Below are 19,655 nucleotides of genomic sequence, written 5' to 3'. Positions count from 1 at the left end.
TACTTGAGTTTGGGGACCAGGGACAGACTGGGACTTCTGTTGGTGTACCGATCGCCCCGCTGCCCAGCAGAATCCCTTACTGAGCTCGCGGACTTGGTTGCGGAACTCGCATTGGAGTCTCCCAGACTCTTGGTGCTGGGGGACTTCAATGTTCATTTCGGGACCAATCTGTCCAGGGTAGCTCAGGAGTTCATAGCAGCCATGACAACTACGGGCCTATCCCAAGTGGTCTCTGGACAGGGTGGATATGATTTAAATCACTAGCAGGGTGGATAGAAATCGGATTTTTTTTATTTTTATCCACCCTGCTAGTGATTTAAATCGTGATTTAAATCAGTTTGATTTAAATCAAATCCACCCTGTCTCTGGACCAACACATATTGCAGGTCACAAACTTGATTTGGTATTTTACTCTGATCAGGGTGGTGTTCAGTGGGTGAAGATTCCTTTGATTTCCCCATTGTCATGGACGGACCACCATCTGGTTAAGGTTGGACTTACAACCACCTCCCACCTCCGCAGGGGTGAGGGGCCCATTAGAATGGTCCACCTGAAGAGGTTATTGGATTCACTAAGATTCCAAAAAGCCTTGAGGGATTTAATGTTGGCTTTGCTGGTGATCCTGTTGATGCCCTGCTTGAGAACTGGAACAACTTGCTCACCAGGGCAGTAGACACGATTGCTCCCAAGCGTCCCCTCCGAACTGCTTCAAAGTTGGCCCCTTGGTATACGGAAGATCTACGGGGGCTGAAACAGCAAGGTAGGCGACTAGAGCACAAGTGGAGGAAGACACGACTCGAATCTGACAGATTGCGACATAGAGCACATCTAAAGATCTATGCTCAGGCAATACGTGCAGCAAAAAGGCGGTTCTTTTCTGCCTATGTTGCCTCTGCAAATTCATATCCAGCGGAGTTGTTCAGGGTTGTGAGGGGATTAGTATCTGCCCCCCCTCCCTTGAACCAGAATTTTGAGTCATCAGTTACCCACTATGATGTGTTTAAAGAGTTTTTCGCAGACAAAATCTCTCTGATTCAGGCTGACCTAGATGGAGACTCCACAACTAGTTTGATGTCTGAGCTGGAGGTGCCCAACGACTCCTCTTATGTGATTCAACTGGATCGGTTTCAGTTTGTGACTCCTGAGGATGTAGACAAGCTGCTTGGAGCAGTGAGGCCTACCAATTGTTCTCCTGACCCTTGTCCAACATGGCTTGTTCAATCTAGCAGGGAGGTTGTTGTAAACAGCCTGGTGGAAATCATAAATGCTTCTCTGAGGGAGGGCAGGATGCCTCCTTGTCTTAAGGAGGCAATCATTAGACCTCTTCTAAAGAAGCTTGCATTAGATCCCTCAGAGTTGAGCAATTATAGGCCTGTTTCCAACCTCCCATGGCTGGGCAAGGTAATTGAGAGGGTGGTGGCCTCTCAGCTCCAGGCGGTCTTGGAGGAAACTGATTATCTAGACCCATTTCAAGCTGGTTTTCAGGCTGGCTATGGGGTGGAGACTGCTTTGGTCAGCCTGACTGATGATCTCCAATTGGCAATTGACAGAGGAAGTGTGACTCTTTTGGTCCTTTTAGTTCTCTCAGCAGCTTTCGATACTATTGCCCATAGTATCCTTCTGGAACGTCTGAGGGTGTTGGAGGTGGAAGGCACTGTTTTACACTGGTTCCGCTCCTACCTCTCGGATAGATTCCAGATGGTGTCGATTGTAAACTGTTGCTCTTCAAAATCTGAGCTTAAGTATGGTGTCCCTCAAGGCTCCGTACTTTCTCCAATGCTTTTTAACATCTACATGAAACTGATGGGAGAGATCATCGGGGATTTAGAGCTGGGTGTTACCAGCATGCTGATCACACCCAGATCTACTTCTCCATGTCAACTTCTTCAGGAGCTGGCATATCCTCCCAAAATGCCTGCCGGGAAGCAGTCATGGGCTGGATGAGGGAGAATAAACTGAGGCTGAATCCAGATAAGATGGAGGTACTTATTGTGCGGGGTCAGAACTCTAGAGATGATTTTGATCTGCCTGTTCTAGATGGGGGTCACACTTCTCCAAAAGGAACAGGTTCGCAGTCTGGGAGTACTTCTGGATTCACACCTCTCCCTGGTTTCTCAGGTTGAGGCGGTGTCCAGGGGTGCTTTCTAACAGCTCCGGCTGATATGCCAGCTACACCCGTTTCTCGAGATCAATGACCTCAAAACAGTGGTACATCTGTTGGTAACCTCCAGACTTGACTTTTGTAATGCACTATATGTGGGGTTGCCTTTGTACATAGTCCGGAAACTTCAGTTGGTTCTGAGTGCAGCAGCCAGGTTGGTCTCTGGGTCATCTCGGAGAGAACATGTTACCTCCTTTACTGATGGAGTTACACTGGCTACCAATAGGTTCCCAGACAAATACAAAGTGCTAGTTATAAGCCCTAAATGGCTTAGGCCCTGGGTATCTAAGAGAGTGTCTTCTTCATTATGAGCCCCACCGCCCATTGAGGTCATCTGAGGAGGTCTGTCTCCAGTTACCGTCGACTTGTTTATTGGTTACACAGAGACGGGCCTTCTCGGTCGCTGCCCTGAGATTGTGGAATACGCTCCCTGCTGAGCTACGATCCTCCCCATCTCTGGCAATTTTCAAAAAACACCTGAAAACCCATCTTTTCACCCAGGCTTTCTCAACTTCCTAAATTTGGGAGGTTTTAATATCTGGTTTATTTTAAAATTAAAAGCCCAGTTTGGGGATTTTAATCACTGTGATTGTTTAATTGTTTTTAAATGTTTTTAAATTAACTGTTATATATTTTTTAAATTTGTTTTAGCTCTTTACTGTTTTAGTGGTTTGTTTTAATTGTAAACTGCCCTGAGCCATTTTGGAAGGGTGGTATACAAATCAAATCAATCAAACAAACAATAATTCTGGTGCTCTAATGAAGTAAATGAACTCACCTAAGATTGTCCAACCAGACTCTGGGACTATCACCCTTGGAAGCTTTAGGTCTAAAGTGAGAAATGGAGGCAGACTAGCTCGCATTTGAAATCTACACAGCTAGAATTTATGAGGTAGTACAAAAACCACAAAGTGCTTTAAGCTACAAATCCCCAATCCAACCAGTTTTCCTACCAGAAGGCAAATTGAAAACCTGCAAAAAATCTGCTCTGGTGGGAGGATGCAGTTTGTTGTGGTTGTCTAAGTCAAAAAGAAGATTGAAACACCACCCATCTTTGGATGAGATCCCATCTGAATGGCCTCTGAACTCAAGACAGATTTTTTACATGTTATACAAAACAGCTGCAACACTGAGAAAATAAAAAGACCAATAATGGCATTGGAAAGAGATGAAATAAATGCACCTAATAAAAGTAAATACTTGTATACAGTGTTTTGTGCACAACTTTGGAGCTGCAGACTCAAAGATCTGCCAACAACTCATGAGACTTTTTATGATTAAAGCTACTGGATAAGAACTAGGAGCCTTCACACACAATGTACAACTAATATGCAAGTTCCATATAAATTAGATGAGCTTAACCCATTCTGAATAATCACAGACTGATGTGCATAGCACAAAGGGGTGGTGGAGTGGTGGGGAGGTTATGAAAAGCTTTTGGCCTGGGCCAGCAACATTCATGGATAATACTGCCAATGCACAAGTCCACTGAACTGCCAAAACAATAGCATCATGAAAGATTAATGCAGACTAGGCTATGTGATACTCTGGCACAGCTAATTATAAGAGGAAGAAAGATGGTAAAAAGCGATTCAGAAGTGTGTAGTCTAAACAACACTGAACACAACCAGGAAGAGTTGTTGTTCCATTCAGAAACATAAGCTCAATCTTCTAGCAATCTAAAGTTAATGGACAACCCAACCCTTATTAACTCCATCTTTTGATTAGCAGCAGAGAACATTGTAGCAGGCCTACTAATCTCACTAACAATTCAACCAAATAGAACTACAATATCCAGATCCCCTATAATAAAGTTTTCCACAACGGTTGTTACAGTTCCAGAACTGTTGCACCAGTCTAGGCTACAAAAGATACCAACTGTGCCAAGGGGGCATCTGGGAGGGACTAACAGAGCCATAACATCATGGGGAAGGGTATAGAGCTTTTTAGGATATGGAGCAGAGAGCTTAGCAGAAAAGGGCACCTTCAATTCAGTCAGCATGGTTTCTTTTAATAGAGGAGGCAAGAGAGCAAAAGAGCAGGCACAGAGGTAGAGGGGAAAACAACTTGGTCCATGCCGGCTTGGGTCTGTGTCACTGCATCTGGAGATACATCCTTAATGGTCTTCCTTGCCTTGGCTAGCAGGACCTTGGGAGAGGAGAGCTGGTCTTGTGGTAGCAAACATGACTTGTTCCCTTAGATAAGCAGGGTCTGCCCTGGTTGCATATGAAAGGGAAATCTGATGTGTGAGCACTGCAAGATATTCCCCTTAGGGGATGGAGCGGCTCTGGGAAGAGCAGAAGGTTTCAAGTTCCCTCCCTGGCTTCTCCAAGAGAGGGCTGAGAGAGATTCCTGCCTGAAACCTTGGAGAAGCCTCTGCCAGTCTGTGTAGACAATACTGAGCTACATAGACCAATGGTCTGACTCAGTATATGGCAGCTTCGTATGACCTCAAAATCTGAAGCTGAAAAAGATGAACTAGCAGACTGAACAGATTATTCTTCCTTGGAGAGTTCTCTCTCCTCAGTATCAGAAGATGAAGAGGAATGACAGGAACCAGAGGGTGGGGGTCCCAGGTGAGGTCTCTGAGCAACGATGGGTGGAAGGGAAGGAGGGAGGATAGGGTTAAGGGGTATGGGTTGGGAGTCAGGAGCCAGGAGAGATGGGATTGGCGTGGATGGAAGGCGAGGAGATCTTCTGAGTGGAAGAGCATCCTCTAGAGATGAAGAGGAGGGTAAAGGTATTTTCTCTCAGAGGTCTTGATAGAAATCGTCCCCTTTCTTTAAGAGGAATGACTGACCCCCCACCGCCCCCGCCCCCCCCTCCCCGGTAGGACGAGAGAGGAAATCAGGCTTGGAAAGTTGTTTGGGATGCTGAGGAACAGGAGCAGTAGGAATGGGGATGGGTTTAAGCAGAGGTGGGGGAAGGGGTAGCCATGGCTTTTAGTTCTTTCTGAAAAAACTCTTTTTGCTAAAGCTCCATATCCAGGGCAATAGGCTTGCAAGGATTAGGGTCTCTCGAATAGACACTAATAGATAGTACTCACGTCCTACATGGGAAGGATTGGGAGTTCAGGAGACAGCTCTGCTGGCATTGCAGAAAGGTCAGAGGGAACAGGGGATGTCTGCGTTTCTGGCTGGGATGCAAGAGGAATTACTGGTGGGCCAGGTTTCTCCTCCCCCTGCAAAGGGCCTGGAATCTTTGGTGCAGACGTGAAAGGAGCACCCATCAAAAGCGCTGCTATGCCTGTGCCACTACGTATTTGTAAAATGGCGGCTGAGAGGTGTTTAGGCAAGCACTGTTGGCAGACCACTTGGAGGAGAAGACCTTCACTGGCTACTGGCGGTTTCGATTTTCTCGTGTATTTCTGCACAATCCTATGGCTGATTGGGCTTGTTGGTGGCATTAGCACTCTCCTCCTTCAGGTGCTTTGTATTTTTAGAAGACTTTCAAGGCAGCTCCTGTGCCATGGAGGGTAGAGGAGCCTCTGTTAACAGGGTGAAAGGGATAGGAACGCTGCTTGTATCAGCAGAAGAGGAAGAACGGGAGCGTTTTTGGCAAGGGATGGGGGAAGGAGCGTGCTGTCCCTCTTCTTTAGGAAGGGTTCTGCTTTTCGATTGGGGGCCCTCCGAGACGGAACCCCTACAATAAATCTCCAGCATGAGATGGCTCCTTAGGGAGTGTAGAGAGAAAACCAGGGATGGCGGCAGAAATCAAAGTCAAATAAAAGAACAGAACCAATTGACCGAATCAAGTAACTGAAAAAATGTTTTGAATTTAGTAGAAAGTAATGAAAACATGACTCCCTTCCCAACCTGGCAGAAGTGGGAAGGGAATAGAGGAGGAAGGAATGAAGAGAAGCAGGCCTGAATGTGGGCTGATGAGAACTCTCTCAAAACCGATGTTCCCTGAAGCGAGACAGGAACAGAAATGGGGATTGGCACCTCCAGCCAATGTCTTCTTCCCCACCCACCTGCCACCATTTTCTTTGCCCTCCCACCAGCTGCTACCACCATTTTCTCACCCATCCGTCACTATCCAGGCAGCTGCTTGCAAACTCTCACAAGAGCTGCTATACATAAGATTTGTGATGGGTACGGCTAAGAGAAATAGATAGAGATCCATTTTCACTAGGCATGAAGTACAGGAGGACTTCAATATTCACAGGGGCTCCATTCCGCAATTGTACCATGGATATAGAAACCATGAATATTGAGGCATTGAGTCAATGGGAATTGGAGATTAGGTTCCTAGTCACCGGGAAAATTAGAAAAAATGCTAATTTTCAGCCATATCATGGGAGGGGAAGCTCCTTACCATGCTTTTGCTGCTCCCCCAATGTCATGCTGTGCCCCCAAAATTGCCATTTTTTGTTTTTAAACGTGGGCCATTTTGTGGCTCCGAGAAACAAAATGGCAGCGAGGTCAACATTTTTTTTGTTTTCGCCTAAGCTGAGGTCGGGTACCCGACTGCATATACATGAATCCACAGATGAGGTGCTCCTGTACTCTATGGTTATAAATAACTGTCAGTAAGGAAAAAATTCATTAAAAGTGAGAGAATCGTCTGATTTTCTTGAAATAAATACACACAGAATCATGCCATCTTGGGCTACATGTGTGCCTGATATCAAAACCCCAAGTCCAGCCATTATGGAAGTGTAAAGGGTTAGGCAAAGAGGGCAAGCATTTGGCACTTTATGAAGGCAAAGGGCAGAATCCTTTACGTAAGGGTAGAATGATGGTCTAGTGCGGGGGTGGGGGAGGGGCTTCATTTGCAGAATTTTAGAATTTTTCTGCCCAAGAACAAACCACTTACTGGACCCAACAAAAACCTGGGTTGGAATAAAACCCCCTGGCAGAGGGCACTCATTGATTCATAGGGTTGATTACAGTTTCCTTCCACCATCATTTCAATCTGATGGGGGGGGGGGATTAAGTATAGAAAGAATTAGTGTTCTGTTGTAATGACTTCCTGATGCACACCATAATGTCCAATGCCTGTGATGGACCAGTATTCTAATTTACAACTCCTCATGCTGTAATAAAAGGCTGTACGCATCTGTGTATAAGAATTTCTATACATTCATCTGTGGAGCAGACTGTTACTGAGCTGGAGATTGGAGGCAAGTGGAACATTGAGTTCAAGCAACACTCTAGCAAGCCAAGCCAAAATTTGTGGGGCCCTGTCAAGTGTACCATATTGAGCTTGAAATATTGTTGTAATTCTAATTTGCTTTATAGCTCTTTTACTATGGCACCAAACTTCAAATCTTGAAGTATAAAGAGGAATTATATAATGTTTATACAATTTAGTCTTCAGCTGCAAGATGGCTTTTGCTTATAGTACATTATATATGGCCTGGATCCAGTGTTCCCTATAAGGCGTGCGCATGCTCACACATTTTTTGATGTCCGCTCAGTTAATTTTAGATCCTGCTCAGGTTGCATCAGAAAAGCCCCACCCTGAACAGTGTTCCCTCTAATTTTTTTTCATCGGTGCGTAGAATGATTTTTGTTCTGGGTGGCAGTACCAAGGCAGTGTGTGCACACATGCATTCAGAGTGAGACCTTCCTGGTTCAACCTGAGCGGGATCTAAAATTAACTGAGCAGACATCAAAAAAAGTGTGAGCATGCGCACGAGCCATTTTGGAAGGGCGGTATATAAATCAAATAAATAAATAAAATAAATAATAAATAAAAAACATACGTGCATGCCGTAGTGGGAACACTGAAACTGAATGCATGTGCACGCACAGTGCCTTGATACTGCCGCCCAGAACAAATCTAATTCCACACACAGATGAAAAAAATTAGGGGGAACACTGCCTGGATCCTAGACACATCTACAAGCACCTCATCCCGTATACCTACTGAAGTCTTATTCAGTGTTACTTTAATTAAAGAATATTACATCTATTGGAAGGAATGGCAGAGTTCTCTTAGCCAAGACTCTGTAGAATAGGTTCACTACTCAAAACCTCTAATGCTCAACACCTTGGTACATGAAGGGTCTTGCACATCCCTTTGCTCTGTCATGACATACCCTACTCTAACCTGCTACTCTATCCAACTGCTTATCCACTAACATATATGGCATTTTACCATTAAAAGGTATAAACAATCACTTGCTCCAGCTATTGAATAAAAATACTTGCAGCAGAGACATCTGACAGGCCTGCAGAGTACACATCTATGTGGGCACTAAAAAAAGAAGAAGACTTTATTCTTGAAGGAGGAAGGAATACCTGAGCAAGAGGCTTTTGTTGATTTATGGAAGAGTTAAGTACCTTACAAATTTTGAACAGCACCTACACTGGAGGTTTTATGACTGGATAGGCTTCATTATTCAGATATATCAGGAGCTAATGAAAGTGAAATACAAACATTGATAGGGGGTATGAGGCTTAGAACTCTAGACTATAGGCATGAATACAACCTTCTCAATGGAAGACTAATATCAACTAACCAGGACATTAGCTATCAGGCTGAGGTTTACACAGTTTAGGTTTATCAACCAATCTTACCAACACCCACGAAAATGCTGCCAAGAAGTTGAGTGGGCAGAAGCAGCACAAGGAGAAAGCTCTCCATGGGCACCCGAATCAAGTACAGATACTTGTTTCAGGGTCCCCAACAGCTGCCATATGCAAAGGGACCTATGGTGCCATATTTTGAATTTGGAGTGTGAATCAGAATCTTTTTTTAGGAATTGTATGGTTTTAATAGAGAGTACTGGCAATATGTTGCCATACATACATATGTAAATGATAGTGAGAGAGATAAAGATAATTAGGCTTCTTCTGAGCTATAAATTCCTCTTATTTGTTGGGCAAGCTGCAGGGATTATGAGTTCCCCTTCTTTATACCCGAGCCTTGGAAGAAAGGACCCATTTTGCAAAGACTCCCAACACTTCTCAAGTGTACAGGAAACTCAAACTGGAACCAACAGTTGACACTTTTCTTCGCACAGGCTCAAGAGTGACATAGATAAGGAGAAGGTAAGAGAAGGAGCCAGCAGTTCACAAGGGGAATAAATAAATGTGAAACTGAGCAAGAAGGGAAACCTAAGGTAAAGTTCAGGCAGATACCCACTTGTTCAACTATTTTGGAAGCATCACTGGATCTTTGGATAACTCATTTAAGTTATTGCCCATCAAGACAAGACACTAAATAGACAAAAGGTGTTCATGCCAAGGCAGCCAAGAGAGTAATATTAAAGGCATGGACTTTGCTACACTGAGTCAGAGAGAAGCAAGTGTCCAGTCTTTAAGCAACATGGAGACGTATGCTGGTTCTTCCATTGTAACTATGGAATACTTCAGTGAGCTATTGCATACAAAGAGGATTGTTCCATTACTTCAAGATGTCTCTTTTTTCAAGGTCTATTTCTGTGATATGTACTGAGAACAAATAAATATTAGTTAAGAGCAGAACATGAGCAAAAAATGTTGTGCTCTTCTCTTGTATACCTTTGTATTATCACAATACACACACCTCTGAAGAGGCCTTTTAAAAAAAAGATAGGGGAGGTCAACTATTTTAAGGAAATATAAGCTTTGAACACACAGAACAGGGTCATGAACCCACAAATTTAAGATTTGCTCACTACTCAGCCATTATTTGTGTTTGCCACAAACCCCCTCTCTTCCCCCAAATCCTTTGACACACAGAGAGGGCTTAGGAGAAAAGTGGGTTTTCTCTCATTTGCACTGGGATATGAAAGTGGTAAGAAATCACGGGAGCCCTCTCCTACTTCTCAAAAGGGATTGCTGCTGGGTTTTTACTATCTCAAAAATGGCATTGGAAATGAGACCACTGACGAGAACTTTTTGGCCCTGGGTGTCCTGCTAGCCAGAGGCACTCACCACTGGAAAGCTGGCAAGTGGATTTGTGGTTGCCTGCCCAAAATGCATTGGCTTTTTGACTTTATTTGCCTATTTTGAACTTTGAATAAATTTGTTTCTATGACTAATTACACTGCTCTTAAGAGTCTGCGGCTGCATCAGGCAAAAGCTCGACACTATGGTATGGATCAAGCAGTGTGCTTGGAATATTCCCCGATTACACTCCTAGACCAGACAGGGTCAACTTTGGAATGTGCATCCCCCGCATCAAGCTCACTTTTACTCTCTCAGAAGTAGACTCATGGCAAATTTGTCCAGGTCGTCACCTAACAGTAGGGAACCTAACAACCACCACAACCAACAACTTTAATTGGCTTCTCCATAACAACTGTTATCTAGGCAGTCCACAAAGTAAAACAGAATCAAGCATATGACCAATGCTAAACAAACTTTTTTAAAAGAGCCTGGGTAAATAAAAATATTTTCACTAGGCACCTAAGAGAACACAGTGATTGTGCCACATGAGCCTAATTCCATAAGCGTGGAGCCACCACCAGAAAGGTCCTTTCACTAGTAGCTACCAACCTCACCTCATTGATGGGGGCACTCCAACCAGGGCCTCAGAAGACGATCTTCCGGTAGGGACATATGGGGCAAGGTTCTCTTTCAGGTAACCTGGCCCCAAGTAGTTTAGGGCTTTAAAGGTTAAAAGCACTTTGAAGTGGGCTCAGAAAGACTGGGAACTAGTACAGCAGAAAAAGCACTGGTGTGATATGAGCAAAGTAGTTTAAAAATATATGTCATGGTATTCATAAGGGATCACCATGTCAGTGAATGAATCCCAAAACACAGTTCAAGATTTGCTTCCCTTACAGGTAGTACCAATCCGAGATATTGTTGCACAAGTAATCTATCATGATGCCAAGCTACTCCAGCAGTTACACCAAACAGAATAGAGGATTTGTAGTAGTCAAGTAGCAGTTATTGCCAGGCTGACAGCAACCTGAGTGTTTCAGGATTTATATTCTATTTTTACTTTATTGTGTGGGTCTTACCTGTACCTTTTCAGTCTCCTGAGGAAAGGTTCTATAACATTAAGATTAAGCAAGGGAGTCCAAAAGCCAAAGCAGACAATTGCCAGATGTCTATGCCTACCTCCAGAGATGTGGGTTTTCTGAAAATTGTGAATTTGAAAGCTTTCCAGAAAATCTTCCCATGCAAGTTATTCCTCATTTGCATAATTTGTTCCCTACTAGATAAATTTTCCTGATGCCCTAAATAGATTATGATCCAATTTGGCATGTTATTTGACCTACTGTACAGGAAGCCCTCATTATCCATCAATTCACAGATCACGATTTCGCATATTATTGGTTGGGTCTGAGATACCCAGGTTCTTGATCCACGAGTATAAAAATAGATGAAATTCATGTATTTGCGGTTCTTGAGCAGCCAGAAATGACTCCTGGTCTCATTTCCGGATGCCATTTTGAAGTATGGAGCCATTTTGTGGCTCTTTCCCTCCAAAAAAGATTTCTCCCCCCAATTAATATTAGCAAAATTTCAGAGGATAGGGGAGAGACTTGCTAGAGAGCAAGGTGTTGCACTTTCTTCCTCTTATTTCTGCTTTTAAAGCATTTTTTAGCTTAAGGAACCTAACCCCTGGATTCCCATGGGGCAAGGTTTTTTTTATTTGCGGTTTCAGGTGAGAACAGAAATCACACGAATAGAGAATGCCTCCTTACTAATTTATACAGTAAAAAAAACCCATACTAGATTTCCACACTGGACCACAATATTTTTCAAGAAGGCAAGCAGTTGCACTGAAATATTTGACTACTTATGTGAGGGGAGTGGGGTCTAAGGTGTTATCAATATGCTGATAACACCTAGATTTCTCCTTAACAACTTAATCAGGAAATGGCATGACCTCTCTTAAATGCCTGCCTGGAGGTGGATAATGGGTTGGATGAGGGATAGCAAGCTGAAGTTGAATCCAAATAACATGAAGGTACTGTAGGGGGTCAGGACCCAGAGATGGTTTAGATCTGCCTGTTCTGGATGGGGTTATACTCCATGAAAGATCAGGTATGTGGTCTGGGAGTGTTCATGGATGCCGAACTCTCCCTGGTTTCTGAGGCCAAGGCAGTAGCCAGAAATGTTTTTTATCAGCTTTGGCTGATATGCCAGATATGTCCATTTGGAAAGCAAATGACATAAGCTAGTACATATGCTGGTAACCTCTAGGCTTGATTACTGTAATGCACTATACGTGGGGCTGCCTTTGTACATAGTTCAGAAACTACAATTGGTACAGAATGCAGCAGCCACAATGGTCTCTGGGTTAACCCGAAGGGAATATACAATACTAATTTTGAAAGAATTGCACTGGCATCCTATAGGTTTCCAAACGAAATACAAAGCGCTGGTTATTACCTATAAAGCCCTCAATGGCTTGGGTCCAGGGTACTTGAGAGCGCCTTCTTTGTCATGAACCCTGTCGCCTATTAAGACCATCTGGAGGTCTGGTTGCGGTTGCCACTGGTTCATTGGGTAGCAACTCAGGACCAGGCCTTCTCTGTGGTTGCCCCAGAGCTCTGGAATATGCTCCCTGCTAGAAGAAGAACATTTCCTTATCTGTTTGCTTTTAGGAAGACCCTCAAACTTTCCTTTCCCAGGCTTTTATCTGAAATTTAGATTTTCATATGTTTTTTACTCACATAGATTGTTTATCATCTGTTTAATGAATTTCAACACTTTTATATTGTTTTTATATCTGTTATGTTTTAACCTGTATACCGCCTGAAGATGTCTATATCAGGAAGTATAGAAATATAATAAAACCACTTCATGTGCTTTATTATATCAAAACAAGTTTAAAGCTTTATATGGAAATAAGTTTATGGGAATACTCAATAAATCAACAAGACATTTATTCTCTTACACACTTCCTAGGTATGATCACCTGAAAAACATTAATTGCAATTTGGAAATAGCTGAACTTGCCTAATGTTACACTGGCACCCATTCATTACAACTAATGAATTTATGAAACGGTGCTGAACATATGGACTAGTATTGCACACATGCAGCAGTATGAGTTTTAGACTATTGCTACACAGTTGTTTAAGTAAAAGGGGAGATTTTTGCCAGTTTGCCCTTCCTTCTCAAACCCATAGTACATCACCAAAATATGTCCCTGCAGTCACACATGTGCAATACAAGTCCAGATGTATGTTTTTGAAAAGTTCTCTACTCCATATCAATCCATCTCCTTTATTTACATTTTCAAAGACAAGCCCACTTCAACAATAGAGCCTCCCTCTAACCCCCCCCCCACACACACACTTTGGTACACATTCAACTGGCTATCTGTATTTTAAAAAATCAGGGAACTTTATAAGAGTTTAAATGCTTTTTCTATTGTTTACTGCTTGTGTAAGCAGCAGTTTCAATGTATGCAAAAGCGTGACTTCTAAGTCAATATAAGGCATCTGTCACCATAGTAATTAGCTTCCTACAATCAAGATGACAACAGGACTGTTTTGGAAGATAAGACTAACACTGCATGTGCCAAAAGACATTTAGCACATGCAACAGGGAGGGGCAATTTCTGGAGATCCCCCTTCCTGCTGCAACCCTCTGTACCTCCCGAAAATGTGTCTTGAGGGTCCTGAAATCCTCAGGAACTTCTTGTTGGGAGGCATAATGGGCTGCAGAGAGAAGGGGAAATTGGCAAGAAGAAGAAGAAAAGTCACCTCTCCCACACTGCCCGCATGAAGTGTTAGTATGAATGTTAGCCAGTGAAATATAATTGTGGTTCTCAGCTCCTTCATTCACCAGCTATACATCAGTTTCCTTCACTGTAAATAGCTCTTCCAATAAAGCACCATGTACAACCCAGGGGAACAGGTGGGGCCAATTGCAGCCCTGTGCCTATTTGTGGTCTCTTGGGGAAATCTAGACATCTACTGGTTGCAGGTTTTTCAACTGCTCTTTGGAATATATCCAAGGTCTCAAGTTCCTATAAAGCAGGGGGTAGGATGGGAAGATGTCAAGAGCACTATGGATGAGTTGCTCCTCTTCCTGGATTCAGAGACACATGAGGACATTGGTATCAGCAATTTCAGATTGATGTAGCCACTGCCAGCCATGGTTCACAATACACCTGCTACTGAAATCAGTGTGAATTGCTGGGAAAGTAAATGCGTTCTGTGCTGATGCTGAACTCCCAGGACAGATAGGAAAGGTTGGGTCAAAAAATGGAGGATGGGGAAAAGAGCGGGGGAAAAGACTTAAAGAGGGGGACAGAGGTGGGATACAGAGGCCTTCAGGGTGGGCAAAGAGGAGGAGATTGCAATCTGGACATCTGAATGCTAAGAACGCCATGGAGTTCAGAGAAAAAAAGATGGGGTGATGTCAAGAGATTTATAAGACAGAAAAATAGAAAGAGGTAGCAGATGGTAGTGCAGAAAAAGGGATAGCTATGAAGTGAGGCAACAGTGTAACTTGTGAGTAGACACAAGAAGATGTGGTAACATATGGTTGTGCAGACAGGGTGCACGTTAAGGGGTGCAATGAGAAAAGAACACTATGTAGCACTGTGGGGGGAAATTGAGACATTACAGAAAAGAAGCAAGCATGCTATAGGGTGCAGAGAAAAGGATAGTGTTAAAAGGCAAAAAAATACATTTTTGTTAGCCTAATTGTACAACCCTCTCAAGTTAGCAAAAGTATAAAGTGTCCTTCAAAGTTATTTTAGTTGTGCACTCTTGCAATAAAGGCTACTGGAATTTCAAGAAAATGCATCAGATCTCACCACACTTTACACTTCAGTTGCTTACAAAGAGTGACCTGCATTATTATTATTATTTTTACATTTATATCCCGCTCTTCCTCCAAGGAGCCCAGAGCAGTGTACTACATACTTGAGTTTCTCTTTCACAACAACCCTGTGAAGTAGGTTAGGCTGAGAGAGAAGTGGCTGGCCCAGAGTCACCCAGCTAGTTTCATGGCTGAATGGGGATTTGAATTCGGGTCTCACCGGTCCTAGTCCAGCACTCTAACCACTACACCACACTGGCTCTCATGAAATGTTCACTTTAGCCTCCAGCAATTTCAAAGACTTGCACCCTTATACATAGAGCCATGGTTTTCAAACCATTTTCCTTGGAATCTTCTCCAGTTAAAACTGCAGACCAGCTGTCTGAAAGATTGATACTATGGGCAATAACCAATTTCTTATTATTCACAACATTGGGCATGTTGAAAGGTGCCTGTTCACTTCATGAAGAGCAGTGTTAAAGTCCAACAAGCCTAGCATGCACTGTTCCCTCTAAGGTGTGCGCATGTGTGCACGCTCACAAGTTTTGTTTTATGTCTGTTCAGTTTTAGATCCTGCTCAGGTTGAATCAGGAAGTTGCCATTCTGAATGTATGTGTGCACACACTGCCTTGATACTGCTGCCCAGAGCAAAACTCATTCCGCAAAGAGATGAGAAAAATTAGAGGGATCACTGCTAGCATGTGGACTACATATACCCTAAATCTTCTGCCAACATGCAAGGATTTTTTTGGCAGCCAAATTTTATGTGGGAAGTTTCCTGAAGGCAGGAATTTTAAAAACGTTGTCCTAGAGTATGCATAATTATTAACACCACACATTATTGTACTGTGCCATGGACATGAGTTCTTTTTAAACTTGGCTATGTTAATCAATGGAGGGGTGGAGCGGGATGGGGGGGGAGATAACTACCAAGTTTTTTCAACAGAAATTTTTCTTCCCCACATTTCTGCTAATGGCATACAACCCCAAAGTTCCAGACAACTTCTCTCAGTGGGTCAGAATACCCAATAATGTGAACAGGTTTCCAGCTGTTGTAACAATTTGTGTCATTGTTTTCAAAATTCTTCTCTGGCTGTTGGTAAACATTTTCTCAATTTTATTAATAAGGGATGTGCTTAAACTAAAGTGCTAATAACAACTGGATATTAAACAGTGATTCAGGAGCAGGATCCAGAGTAAGTTCTATTGAAATGAATGGGACTTAAGTTAGTCATGACTACTATCGCATGGATTTCAATGGTGCTTAGTCATGACTAATGTGGTCTGGATCCTGCTCGGTGTTTCCAAAGATGAACAAAGGCAAGTGGGACGGGGGGTGGAGATAGTTTGTCAGAAGAGATTTTGTTATATCAAATAACATGTCAAGCTATGCTTCTTATTCAGCAACTGCTTGGGTAAGCTCTGTAAGAGAACAAGTACTACTGCACAACTCACCACAACATCAGTTATAAACTAACAACAGGTACCATTTCTGGGGATACAAGGAAAAGTTTCACCCAGGCTACAGAAGTAACATTCTTTATGAACTCAGCATTTGTACATTGAACAGAATGGAGGTGCAACATCAGGGCTGCTAACAAAGTCTGTGCTTTCATCTCTTCATCACTAGCCTATTGTATCTCCTGGCATTATGAAGAGGGTCCTCCATCAGAAGCTCACTGGATAATTTAAGCACATATCAATGCCTTTAGTGGAGCACTTCCTACCATTTTTCCTTGGGGCAGGAGGAGAAAAAAATCTTATCTGTGATTAAATGCAATATAGAAGATGGGGGGAGTGGAGGATGGCGCTTGCAATTCCCAGCCAAACTTACAGTCCTACTTGCAGGGCAATATTGCCCATTTTCCTATTAAGTTATTGCCATTCTTGATGCCTAACAGTCAGATAAGGGAAGAGTCTCCTAAACTGTACTGCCTGGAAACAGAAGCAAGTGAACATTTAGAATAGTGCTATCTGAACACAGTTCACTAGCTAAGTACTATCATGTTCCATTCATTCCTAAGCACAGACAAAAATGTCCATAACCACAAGGGGGGGGCACCGGGAGGTAGAGGATTTTAAATTTAAAAATCTAAGCCACATGCCAGTGGGCAACACTGTTGGTCACCCTAAACCTTCAGAATGGTGTAAAACACTCCAGCTCTATATATGAATATACTAGCTCAAAACACATTTCAGCCCGGAAACTGATAAAACTAAAGATGCTTCATTGTCCGAAAGAACAATTACAGAGCTAGTCAAATGGACATATCCCTTCTGCTCCACCCCAGCAAAAAGGACAAGTGTGGACCGAGAAAGGATCAGACCAAAGTAGTCAGTGGTAGCTTCCCTCCTGAGAGATAAGTCACTGGTGAGAAATGCAGACTGCCACTATGGTCATTAAGACACCTTCCTTCCTCTGCCAGCAGTTTTGAGCAGCACCCCTGTGCCTATTATTGGGGGGGGGGGGCAGTACAAGCACATAAGGGCCAATGCACACTTAGCATAACACATCGTTTGGCCCCAACATGGAAAAGCTTAATGGCATTCCCTCTTCTCTGCTCCACCACCTGCTTTAACAATCCATTAGGCAATTCCATGTCACATCCCTGAAATGAGTAGAACCAACACAAAAACAGTCATTCCTAATGGATTAGGCCATGGGTCAGATTCATTCATCTTATGTTCTGCTATTAGTGAGGCCATCCAAGGTACTGAACTCATACTAGGAATGCCTCAAGATTAAAAAAAGATACAAAATTTTAATCAGAAAGAATTTTAGTCAAAGGGGAAGAGAAAACAAATCCCACACTCTTCCTTCCAGACCATCCATCCTACATGAAGATCAGGACACGAATTTAATAAAGCCTTTGTCCTGCTTGCCCCATATACTGTACTCACACAGGCACAACCCATGCAGCACACAAGAATGGGCTCCACTCCCATGTCACAAAACACAGAGTCACACATCACAAGAGAAGTCAGGAAAGAAAATTTCTTTTGCACCCAACCAGGGGCAGAACCACAACTGAAGGGGCTGGGGGGAGAGAGAATGTGCCCCTAAAGGGGGCACCAGTTGCATTACAACTTGTTCTCTGCTCTCCCTTGCACCACTTTTTAAGGCAGCAGCAGCAGCTGGGGTTTGAGGGGAACGATCTTCACTTTTCATACCAGGGCTCACTCTAGCCTTGTTACGCCCCTACACCCAACTCAGCTGTCAAAGTTTACAAACGAAGAAGGAAAGGGGAAAAGAGTCCAACTCGACCCTGCCAAAAAATGCTATAGTGGACACAGGACAGCCCAGGGGGTTGGTTGTGAGAAGGGGAGAGGGGGAAGGAGGGAATGGGAGCGAGAACTGTCGTTGTTATGACAACGCCTACAGAGAGAGAGAGAGAGACAGACAGAGAGAGAGGCAGGCCAGCGCGAGGGAGGGGGGAAACTTCAAATCCCAACCGTCAACGCACGAGCGGCTTCCCCTCTTAAAGGGGCCGGCGCTCCCGGACAGACTCCAGAGTGCTTTCGCCAGAAGCAAACACGGACAAAAGGGACGACCACTCACCCTCCTCACCGACATAGTTGTGTAGGCAGGGACTAAATCAGGAGAAGGGACATCTCTCTACCTCTGCCCCCCCAGCAGACACGCCTTTCCTGAGCGAGTAGTACCTAGCCCGTCCTCGGCGACTCCTCCTACGACGACAACCAAGCAGCTTAGCTCGAGTCCCCTCACAACCCTCCCCCGCCCCAGGAAACCCGGCTCTTCCCCCACCCCTTCCCCCCTCGTGCAGCTCAGCTTCCCTCCGTCTCTCTTACCCACACAGTGCATGAGCCGGTGCCGCCAGGAGTCGAGTTCGCGGCGGACTCCCCTACGCTCCGCCGTGCAGCGGGGACTCCGGCATTGCGAGGCGGCAGGAGCGGGAGCCGCGGCGGCCATTCTGTCTGTTCCCTTTTCCATCTGCCTCTGACCTCAAGCCTGCTCATTTACATACGGGAGCGCGCGCGCGTGCCCCTAGTGCCCCGCCTACTCCACCAGAACGAGAGCGAAGGAGACCGCGCTCCTTGCTCTCCCTCTGATTCGCTGTGTGGCTGCGTGCGAGAAAAAGTGCTAGACCTAGAGTGGAGCATTCGAGAGGGAGAAGAGATCCGTTTTAGCAAGGGAGAAGCGATATAAGCTTGTGCTGGTGTGTTGATGGGTTGTATGGAACCTTTGGAAGAACGGCCCCGTTGCAGACTACACATCCCAATGGTCCTTTCGCTACTATGACTGGGGTTCTTCCTTAACAGCCTGCAGCAATGCATGCAGGGACTAGTAGTACTCACACCTTAAGCTGCCCAACTTCGTTAACAAATACTTCGAAGACTACTAGTTCCCTCCTAAAGCTAATGAGAAGCGAGCAGAAAAGAAAGTGGGGAGGGGTTAGTCAGCATGAGGAGAAGGGCGGGGGGAGTAAGATGCAGAACTTATGGAAACAGATATTTTATTTATAAACGTCTCCAGTTATTTCTCTTTCATACAGGCATTTGTTCTGAACACGTTGGGAATAGGAATTGCTTAAACAAATCTTTGTACATAACCATAAGATTTTGTTATTTCTCATATCAGGCTTTTATCCTCTTCTCAGAATACCCTAGAGATTTTCAAAATGTATTGTGAAGGTTTTCTTAATAAGCAATTAATTCATGGTGGTCAAACATCCCAAGAAAGAAGCTTGTCGATCACTTCTGATTTCTCTTACAATGTGCAGATACAGGAGTACTCAGTGTGAGCAAGCACTCAATTCACATATGGTGACAATGAAGACCAATAACCCTGACCAGTACTCTGT

General features: G+C 43.9%; 1 protein-coding gene across 8 annotated transcripts in view; it reads right to left on the bottom strand.

Annotated features, from left to right (window-relative positions):
- LCORL (ligand dependent nuclear receptor corepressor like) overlaps positions 1-18,834 on the bottom strand; it is a 142,978-nt gene extending 124,144 nt beyond the window's left edge. For 3 of the 8 annotated variants that reach the window (XM_053254217.1, XM_053254215.1, XM_053254218.1), the window contains exon 1: positions 18,643-18,827. In XM_053254217.1, the coding sequence (XP_053110192.1) occupies positions 18,643-18,784 (142 nt within the window). In that variant the 5' untranslated portion in view covers positions 18,785-18,827. Of the gene's footprint in view, positions 1-18,391; positions 18,520-18,642 lie in introns of all 8 variants that reach the window. The other 5 variants (XM_053254219.1, XM_053254214.1, XM_053254213.1 and 2 more) reach the window with 4 other exon arrangements.
- Positions 18,835-19,655: the final 821 nt, after the last annotated feature.

Source organism: Hemicordylus capensis, chromosome 5 (assembly GCF_027244095.1).
Source record: "Hemicordylus capensis ecotype Gifberg chromosome 5, rHemCap1.1.pri, whole genome shotgun sequence".
Taxonomy (NCBI): domain Eukaryota; kingdom Metazoa; phylum Chordata; class Lepidosauria; order Squamata; family Cordylidae; genus Hemicordylus; species Hemicordylus capensis.
This window is presented reverse-complemented; position numbering and strand designations above follow the sequence as displayed.